Below are 10,989 nucleotides of genomic sequence, written 5' to 3'. Positions count from 1 at the left end.
TGCTTTGGCAAACATATTACAAACAGAGGATTGAGACTACTATTTCAGAGTGAGAAAAGATGAAGTAGAACAAATCACTGAATATAAAGCATTTGTGTAATTAAGATGCAGTATGCAAATATCTTTACTTTGCCGAGAAATCTGCTATTGCAGAAACTAAGTCTGCCTGTATACTGTCTTATTTAAAATATACAGAGGTCCTAGGAAGTGCATTCCACCTTTCAAAAGGTTCCTACAAAAGTGTGACACAAGCTAGAAATACTAACAAAAATGGAACAAACAGGCCAAAAGGTTTCCATAGAGGGAAAAGATACTCTGCTACAAGCAGCTAATTATCCCATTCGACACAAAAAAAAAAGTGTGGCATTTATTACTTTTAACTCTTCAAAACATAAAAAACACTTTGGAACGGTGATGTTAGTACAGATGCAATTAAGCCCCACCTTAAGTGATCGCAACAAAACCTTAAAATACCAAAGTCAGTCTTACAAAACGCAGTGTAAGGAGTCAGCCTTGAAGACTGGTGCTGAGTTAACATCTCAAGTCCTAAACTGAATTTGCTGGGTCATACACTACTGATTGGCTTTCCTGAAGCACCTGGAAAACGGGTCTGACAGTCAAACATCAGAGTAGAAAAAGCTCCCAATAAGTACCTTAAAAAATCGTCTCTGCTTTCTCACATCACTATTATATTGGTTTTGGCAACAGTATCGAGCTGTGATAAGTATGGGAGTGGCTGCATATTCCCTTCACTACTTCCTTTTGATGCAGTCCTTTCAAACAAAAATAAGTTTCACTAGATATGGTTACACTAGACACTCCTTTATTTAATTTTCATCAAACAGATGAGTTCACCTCCTCAGCTTCCTCCTCTGACGTACATACAAAAAACGCAGTTTACAGCACCAATCTTTGTGGAACCCATCTCCAGACTGATACCCCGAAGCATCTTTCTGAACATGCAAGTTTTTCTCCATTGCCCCATTTCATTTCGTAAACCATTCTTCCAGTATTCAGTTACTCTTTCAAATACAGTCTAAAAGACTAACACGCAGGCTCTAGTGGAAATACACACTGCAAACTTCACTGACTCAGGTTACCCACCATCTGAAAAGCTCATTTAGTAAAATGCAGAACTGTTATTCAGAACGGAAAACCTCAGACCAAGGTTACTTTTCTGCACAACTGCCAAATGCAAAGAGCATGCGCTATAGAAATGCAAGAGTAAACTCAGGTCAGTATCAAAAATTAAAATAGCATTTTCAACAGTTTTTAAAAGTTAGCTTAAAACATCTACACATCACAAATTATGTATGTTTACTCCCCCCCAAAAAATACAAAGCGATTTCTCAAAGGAAATTATTTTCATTCAACAAGCCCTGAATTTGCAGTTACATATTTATAGATAAATAATACCAGCTATTTTAATGTTGCACTCCACTTGCGGTAACTCATAGTATACACGTATTTTATTCTCTTTTTGCATTTTGTATTATCTGTTATATGAAGACATTATAGCTGCAAATTGAAGATGTTTAATCAAAACAAGAAATAGGATGAAATTCAAGCCTCAAGTAACGTTATCTTCCATATCCAGTCTTGAAACAGTTCTGAGAAGGTATGTTCTTCAGAGGAGCTCTAATGTTAGCTGTACATTGCATCAAGTTCTACGTATTATTAACTAATACTTTAATCTTAACATAATTATGGTATTAAAGTTTATTTGCACTTTAAAGTACCAAAATACCTATTGTTTCTACAGAATGCGTCATTCCTACAGTTAGTTAAGGAATCTGCTGCCATCTAGTGAGCACATATATTATACTTTTAATTAAAAGCATTTTACAATGCCAAATTTAAAAAAGAAATATATAGAATTACAATTAATTTCAGTCAACTCCTTATTAACCCAAGTAATGAGGTGCTGAGCAAACTACAATGAAAAACCTAGGTAAGCAGCCTACAAGCTGAGGAGAATCGTGAAGACACATAACTGCACAGAGCCAGGGTGAACTGAGCCTTCTCTTTTCCAGGCTAACAATCCCAGCTCACAGCCTCTCCTCCGACGGAAGATGCTCCGGTCCCTACACCACTTTTGCAACCTTCTGCTGGACTCGCTCCAGCAAGTCTCTATCTTTCTGGTACGGAGGAGCCCAGAGTTAGACACAGTACTCCAGATATCTACTCCTCCACATTCTATTTATTAGCTTACACACTGCCCCATACAGTAGTACTCAACTTAAAGCTTCCAAAATATAAACTCAACTCCCCCCCCCAGTTTTCAGCTTTAGAACTTCTATTTAAGACCAGATGTATTAAAAGTTACCAACAAATAAACTCTTGGGAAAAAAAAAAAACCACAATTTTACAGTCACAGCTTTTTCTACAAAATTTCCAGCCTTTTGCAAGATTGTAATATTCTTTGCAAAAAGTTATCTTGTTTTCAATAAATTGTAAACACCACAAATGCATCATCACCAACAGCAACACCAGCCTATTCACACAACTCAGCTGAAATAACAAACGGAACCAGAGCAAGCTTTGAGAATTAAAAAAAAAAAACCCAAACAGAAGACTTCAACTGGTTTCCAGACATCAACAGCATCATACCAGTATCTATAGGCAACTATGGATTGAAACAGACAGCACAGCACTGCAGGCAAATGACTGCTACAAGAAAAAAGGCTTAGCAGCTCCTGCATATCAAAATTATGACAAATTTAAAAGGACTTTGGGGCTTCCTAAGCCATCAACTTGTAGTAATTTTGGAGGAAGCAAATGAGAGTAGAAACGTTAAACAATCTGATAGACAAGTCTGGTCAGTTGAAGTTACACCTCTCCAGGACTTGTGGCCTCTAAAACACAAACAGCTCAAGTACTTGCGAAGGATGCTCCAAGCTACAGAATCTCAATAAAAAAATGTTATGCCTGATCTATACTACATCGCAAAAATAAGCGGCTTTGGACTCTTCTTCCATCAGAGGAGTTCAGATCATTTCTAGCCCTTATTTGCCCTAAATCACTTTGCCAATCTGATAAGGAAGCAAGTAAAAAAAAAAAAAATCCCTAAATAGGATGATTCAAAATGTTACTGTTATTCCACTAGATAAATCTAGTACTTCATCTAATGGAAGCATTCTTCACAGTGGCTCTCAAACACCTTTGGTTCCCAGCCTAGAACCCACTAACTAGAAAACTTCCTCCCCCTCCAGGAAATTTCAGGCTAAGAGCGGTGCTTATTACAAAGCCTGACAAAAGATGCCAACTTTTGACATCTGAAGTCAAAGTTTCTACTGTTACAAGCGTTATTGCTGAAACAGCTAGAACCATCACCCTTGTCTTTAAAGCTGAAATGGATTAGACTTAAAACACAGACTATTTGAAATGTTGACTGAAAAAGGCTAGCAAATGGCTCTCTTCATATTACAAATTCCCTATGTAAATCAAGCACCCATGAATGCTCACGCAAAAGTCAACTATTCAGAATTTCTTTAAGCACCAGCATCCTTTATAACTAGCTTTCCTGTGGATGCAAAGAGTTTTATCTGCAAGGGCTAACTTTTGTCAGACGCTTTTTAGCACTCTGGACACCAAGTGCAGAAGCAGTAACCAGATATAAGGTGCTAATACGCATCCATACCTAAAGATTTTTGCCTATTTATTTAAATAATGCTTTAAATTGAGATTTCACGTTTTATTTTTAAATGTTGATAATACTCACAGAAAGAAGTAACCATGAACATGCACCCAAATATGAAAAGATTTTTCACCATTTGGAGGTATAAAGATAACTGCATAACTGCCCTCTGCTGGATCCAAGTCAGAAGTACTTAAGCACCTTCACTTACAGGACACTACCAACAGCTAAAAAAAAAAAAAAAAAAAAAGGGGGGTTTCTTTGGTTTTCAGAAAACAAGCAGCTGTGTATAGACGCAATCAATCTTCTCCCTAATGACAGACATCCTGAGTAATGGACTGGCCAGCAGAGAGGCAATCATGAAATCCCTTTCTACTCGTTTGTTATATTGTAGAGAAAAAAATATCCATGGTGTAGTTAAATCTTCTCTATTCTTCATAGACCATACCTGAATTTACGATGCGCCATTTAGATCTCAAACTTTTCAGAAGCATTAGCCAACCGAATATTCTGACAGAATTTTATAACAGCCTTACTGCTGACCACAAGCTATTGTACATTCTTCCCCAAAACTCTTTCAACTGAACACTCAGGTATATAAAGAACATGGAGTAAACATTTGACTACGGGTCATAATCTGATTCAAAGCTTTAACAAGTTGATACGCGTCCAGGGATTCTCATCAGCTGAAGACAGACTTCTGCTTTTTTGTTTAAGAAGGCTATGCAAAAAGACTCCGTACAAGAGCATTGTTCTTCCCTAAGCCACACCTGCCCACTGAAGCAGACAGAGCTAACCAGTTAGAGAAAATCACTTAATAAATGCTGAAAATAAACTCCTCGCTGCTCCACTCCTGCACACTCACATGACATTTAATGAAACTATACAGAAGTTTAAGGAATGTCTTAGATCAGAAAGGTACTCCTACCTAGCTGAGATGCTACACGGCTGCACATGCCACTAGACTCATTCTTATCCCCCTCTGAAATTCAGCTCACCACCTTGCTACATCAAGAAAATTCAGTGCTTTGTATTCCACTTCGATTCTGCTTTCTTCAGCCCCTTCTGGCATATCAGCTGACTTCCAGCCTTTTTTACTGCCTAAAAGGTAGTAAGCAAAATATTTACCTGTCAAGAAAGAGGATTTACCAGCCTTGTGTTCTTGAGCAAAATGCTTCTCCCCCCACCAAGTCTGCCTGAAGAATGAGATATGTCAGCATTTTAAATGGACACAGAACTATTTCTCCAAACACTAAGAACTCTGTTCGTGAATTCTCAAGCTAGCACATGAATGCTTACCGTACCACACATCCTAGAATGATTTGAGAAAAGTATGTGTAATAAAATACAAGAGTTATGACAGCAGATAAACTTGGACATAGACTTGTAAGGTTTCAGGTGCACGTCAATCCAGATTAATATCAAAATTCCACAGATAATTGCAATTTAGGTCTCCGACTGCTCTTCATGCAAAAGGCAATTAGCAGGAGGAAAAGTTAACAAGGTGGAAACAGTTACCATGAAAAAAATGGAACACAAACTAACCCAGGAAAGGTAACAGTGAGAAGGCAGATGACAGTTTTCAGACTGAAGCTCTATTTTGAAGCAATAATGAAACAGCCACCAGCTTCAGTCATACTGACGTTACAAGATTTGTTTCAATACTGCAGAGTAAAACAGCACAGTTTATTTAGAACAAGTGAAAAACGCTGTGCAAAGAAAAAGCAGCACACTGGATGTAACTTAAAATTTCGATCTTATTGAGACACTAAGAACACCACCTATGAGTACAAAACAACTTTGATTAGAAGTCTTTCTCTCAAAAATCCCTTTACAAAGGGGACCTCCTTCCAATATACAGCTCTGCCTAAGACATGGAATTCAACTGTTAAAAGAGATCAGCTCCTCCTTCTAGCCTCCTGCTCTCCCAAACTTTGCCATTGCTTCACCCTTTCAGCTACAGACCTGATAAATACAACCTCAGTCGTAATACTAATAATACTGATTTCATCTCATATTCCCAGAAGATTGATTACAAAACCTGAAAATTATCTATGCACCTGCTATTTTATCCTATGACACACTGTTTTACATTTGTGGATAAAGTTTGAGTTTGTTAAAGGTGAAACTTTAGTACTTTGCCATAGCAGCAAGAAAAACATCAAGTGGAAATACACTTAGTTTAGTCAAAGACTCTTTGCTCTGATTTCAGCCAAATTGTGCTAAAAAAAAAAAATTAAAAAAAAATCAGTGAAGTCACATCACTATGTATTTTATAACAGTAAAATAAATGCACAAATTCAGCATTTACCATTCTGCCCCACGTACATCAGCAGTGCTCTGCAGACACCAAAATGACAATATTTTTAAATAAACCTGTAATGCTTCTTTGGCTACAGAGTATATTGAGTCTTCAGGTTTTGGGGTTTTTTTTTTTTTGTAACTGTTCTAATTGATCCCCTTCAGTGATACAGATCTCACTAACTTTCAGCCCACCTCAAAATATATTCTGGGTGGGCCCTATTCACATCAGCTACACATCATGACCTATGTAAGCCTTGAAACACAAATCCACGACTTTTCTATATAAGAAAAGGAAATAAGATCACTGCTCTCTTAAGGGGAACATGTATCATGGAATCTGCAACAAATACATAAAAGTTTTCTCATTTGGAAACAAAATTTTGTCTTCACTCCTTTAAAACATCCCTACTTCACACGCATCTCCAGAAAACAGGCATCAAGAATTGGATCTGCTTCTCTCCTCCTCTAAATTTCTTAACAGATCGGAAAAGAAAACGCTGAATGTTCACACTTCTGTTTAGTCACGCACTCTTCAATTATTTAGCTTCATCCGATTTAATTAGTTTGCCAAACTAGCTGCTAGATACCCTAGCTAATGAATTGGACATATGCAGGTAAACTAAATTGCTTAAGGAAGACAAGACAGAATGAGAACAATCAGCACAACGAAAGTAAACGTTAAAGCCTTTTAGTGATAAATACATAGAAAGGCCTACTTAAAATTAACACTGCATGCTTAAAGAAAACACACTTTTAACCCTACCAGTAATGTTGGTTGTAAAGAGGACTAAGACCATTTTAAAAACATTTTAAAATTTCAACTCAGCCAAAGTTTGTATTAATATTCTAATGATTCTGCTCATCAAAAACGCTGACAACTTGAACTAAAGAAATCTCTAACACCATTGATTCAGAAGAGACCAGAGATTAAATCTCTAAAGCAAGAATACCTTGTGACTGGGTAACAGAAGGTACATGAAGTGAGATTTCTGATAAACTCCCAAGTTCCTAAAAATGAAACGTATCAAGCAAAACCTTTTCCTCTTCTTCTAAAGCCAGCATGATCTTAAAAGTTATGAACTGATCAAGATGGGCTTCTCTAAACTTTGGTTCGACTTCTATGGCAGCCATGCAAAGAGCTGAACACGGACCAAACTATTTTTAAGCAATGACTTAGAAGCCTATTACCATATTTCAATAGGAAACATTGCTGTGGACATTTGACTTTTTAACCAGCAAATTTATGATTATTAATTTATCTTTATCAGAATTTATACAATTCAAACCAGCCCTTCTTTTAACAAAGAAAGTAACAATCCTCCCCCTAGCTTTTTAAATGGTTTCATAATTTTAAAGGAAACTGGTACTCAAGTTTAAATATTTTAACATTTACTTCAATAAGCTATGTGGAAGTTTGCTTTTTGCATAAACAAAAGACACATATTTTAGTCACCTGGCTAAATTAGTACTATTTTGCTGCAGCTTATGAAACCTTTAGCTTTATGCTAACAGCTGTATGAAAGTTTTTAATTCAGTGCAAGACAAGAGCCAAAACAAAATCACCACAGTCTAGGGAGAGAGGGATATAAAACCATCTGAAATATTTAGCACCACTGAATGAATCACCCGAACACGCACCGTCAAAACAGAGGTTTTTCTTTTGGTCATGGCATGTCTAAAAAAATTTAATAGAAAAAAATGAGGTTTAAAGAATAATCGTAACATGAGCATGAAAAGTTTCCCATGCAAAAGGAATAAAGACAATACGACGCTCATTGTAGAAGAGATCCATAAAAATGAATATGCAGCATGTTCTAAGACAACGTGATTCTCTCTCATTCAAACAAAGACAATGCCTAAAAGGCGTTTCATTTTAAATATTCCATTATACTTAGAAATACAGTTTAGCCTGTGGAAGTTGCTGCCACATGAACAGAGTAAAAGAGCTCAGCAAAATTCCAGAGGAAAAACTGGATATTTACTTTGGATAGTATTAAAAGCCTTAGGAGAAGTAATTAACAAAAACAGGTGCTGGCAAGGATATAAAGAGAAATCCTTCAGGGCAGAAGATAACCTCTAATGGGAAACTGAATTTTTTTTTTTTGTAAGCAAGTTATTTGACAAAGAAGCTTTTATTACATTTCTTACACTTTCCTGACTGAAACAACAGTCATGATTAAAGACGGAATACTGGACTAGACAGCACAATATTCTAATTCAGTATTACATTTTATTTTAAATTACAACTGTCAAGGTTTAACCTCAGCCAGCAACTGAGCACCACACAGCCACTTGCTCACTCTCCCCCCCACCAGCGGGATGGGGGAGAGAATTGGAAGAGTAAAAGCGCGAAAACTCATGGGTTGAGATAAAAACAGTTTAATAATGGAAATAAAGTAAAATAGTAACAATCATAATAATAATAATAGAAGAATACACAAAGCAAGTGATGCACAGTGCAATTGCTCACCACCCGCCGGCCGATGCCCAGCCAGTCCCCGAGCAGCGGCCCCCCCGGCCAGCTTTCCCCCAGTTTCTATACTGAGCATGATGTCACGTGGTATGGAATGTCCCTCTGGCCAGTTTGAGTCGGCTGTCCTGGCTGTGCCCCCTCCCAGCTTCTGGTGCACCTCCAGCCTTCTCAGTCGGTAGAGCATGGGGAGCTGAAAAGTCCTTGACTAGTGTAAGCACCGCTTAGCAACAACTGAACCATCAGCATGTTATCAACATTGTTCTCCTAGTAAATCCAAAACACAGCACTGTACCAGCTACTGGGAAGAAAATTAACTCTATCCCTGCCAAAACCAGGACAACAACATATTTTAAATTTTTAATCTAGAGAGAGTTTGGTTCTTTCCATAAAGCAAGAAGTTACCAGAAGACAGACAGTACTTACTTAAAAACAGTAAGCTTTTATACAACAGAACATGATAAAAGAAAACATTTAGGCATCACGAAAAAGCCTTTTAATACTAGAACTATCATATACCAGTTTTGCGGGAAAACAAATCTACATACACAATTTCAGTCATATGGTAATTCATAAAAATATGAATAGCTACTTACCCACTACTAGCCCACACTCAGAACAAATCATATCACCAGCTCTGTAATCCTCTACTAAAATGGAATCTGGATGATTTGGGCAAGTCACTCTCGGAAGTACATCCAAACTAAGAAAAACAATTAGAAGTATTAATTACTTTTAGTCAAGTAGGCTGCATATCCAAAAGTAAAAGAGTTCCTTGTTGAAAAGAACAATTTAATAATACAGAATTTACAGTGATTTGAATGATAACCTAAACACCTGAACTTCACCTTTTATTTAAATGCTGTAACACTACATTTGACTATCAAGGTCATCTTAAGTTTCAAATTTTTTGTGATATATCTTGTACCAAAAACACTTCAAATTAAAACATCAAAAATCTAAATAACAGACTTGATTAAGTGCAGTCTAACTCGCAAGTCTACCACTAAATGAAGCTCCCCAAGAAGTTAGTGGCGATTGCTTCATTCCAAATGAGCGTTCTCACTCATTCTTATCAGATCAGTATTACTTACCAGGTCCTTAATTCAGGAAGTAGCGCACACACAACATATATTTTTAGAAAACAGCTGACTCTATCCCTGTTTTATTATGTTCAAGTATTTGAAGCAAAAGTCCCATTTTAAATTAGGCAACTCATTAATTTTGAGATCTTGACAAAAAACAATCAGCTCATGAAGGGGATTACGTGACAACTGCTTCTGATAACAGGGATGTGTCTCTTTCACACCCATACATCTTCAGGAGTTACAGCAGATATAAAAAACTTCCTATAAAGCATTAGCACTATTTAACACAACAGCTTTAGTTACTGACTAGAGTAATAACCAATTGCTTCTGACCAAACATTTTGAAAGTAAATACCTCATTCGAGCTACTAGTGGCTGTTCAGTAATTCTGTTAAAACCCATCATTTCAAAATTGGAATAATAAATATTTACAATTGGGGTCTGTATAGTCAACAAAGCCATTTTGCTCAAGCTAAAAAGCAGAGGGTACGGAGGTTGATCACAAAAAATCTGTCATGAGTACGCATCAATCTAACTGTGCCAAAAACACACTACTAATCCTGTCAATTGTAGAAAATACCCTATTAAAAGTTAAATTAATCCAAGTTCCCCCCTTTCCCACTAGTCCATTATTTCAGCCTAATCTATACATTCCATTTTAATTTTTACTTTTTAGATATTTCTGATGAGTCAAAAGCACACAAAAAAAAAAAAAACACCACCCAAACATTTTAATCCAGTGACCGTTCAGGAACATATCTAAGACTTGAAACCAAAATCGAAAATATTAAAGCCTCCAAAAAGAACATGTACACACGAGAACTTCAGATGTAAATTATGCTCAAAATACTACACGAAAGCTCTTTAAACTACTCTCCTTCTCACTATTCCCAGCCAGTAGTTTCATATGACAAGACAAAACTGTTGACAAAGCATGTGCAATCATCTGACATTTGGCATTACACAAAAGGCTAGCGACACACTAAGCAAAAGAAAAAAAAAAAAAATCCAGAAGCCTGAAAGAATACTGTTTTGTTTCAGACCTTACCTTCACAAAACATTGTAAAAGTTAGTCCTCCTATCCCAATTTTAACTCATTTATCTAGACATATATACTGTACTCCTTGCAACATACAGGTTCAATATACTAAGCCAACTATACTGAAGGAAAAGGCATGGCACACGTGTAAAGGTCCACCTCAGCAAATAGCTCCAGAGTTGCAGGAAGACTACCGGGGAGCACTCCCTAGACCCTAGGACAGGTTTAGCAGGAGTAACAGAGTCACTCCACAGTCCGCTCCACGGGCCCTCCTCCATTCCCGACCTGAAAAAACACCTCGATACATCTTCCAGGGGGAAAAAGACGAAGAATTCAGAGACGAGACCCGTTTGGCCGCTGACTGGCGCCGGTACGGATTTAGGGTGGGAGCCCAAAAGCCGTTTCCAGAACCCGATAACCTGGCGCCAAGCCAGGGCGCGGCCACCTCGGC

General features: G+C 37.3%; 1 protein-coding gene across 1 annotated transcript in view; it reads right to left on the bottom strand.

Moving 5' to 3' along the window:
- Positions 1 to 9,128, bottom strand: part of GTF2B (general transcription factor IIB) — a gene marked incomplete at its 5' end in the record, with an annotated part of 20,904 nt that extends 11,776 nt beyond the window's left edge. The window contains one exon of the mRNA XM_009333881.1: positions 9,008 to 9,128. Coding sequence (XP_009332156.1) covers positions 9,008 to 9,128 — 121 coding nt within the window. The remainder of the gene's footprint in view (positions 1 to 9,007) is intronic.
- Between the last annotated feature and the right edge of the window lie 1,861 nt (positions 9,129 to 10,989).

The sequence above is a fragment of the Pygoscelis adeliae genome, unplaced genomic scaffold (assembly GCF_000699105.1).
Source record: "Pygoscelis adeliae isolate BGI_AS28 unplaced genomic scaffold, ASM69910v1 Scaffold10, whole genome shotgun sequence".
Classification (NCBI taxonomy): domain Eukaryota; kingdom Metazoa; phylum Chordata; class Aves; order Sphenisciformes; family Spheniscidae; genus Pygoscelis; species Pygoscelis adeliae.
Note: the sequence above shows the minus strand (reverse complement) of the source record. Positions and strands in the feature narration are given on the sequence as shown.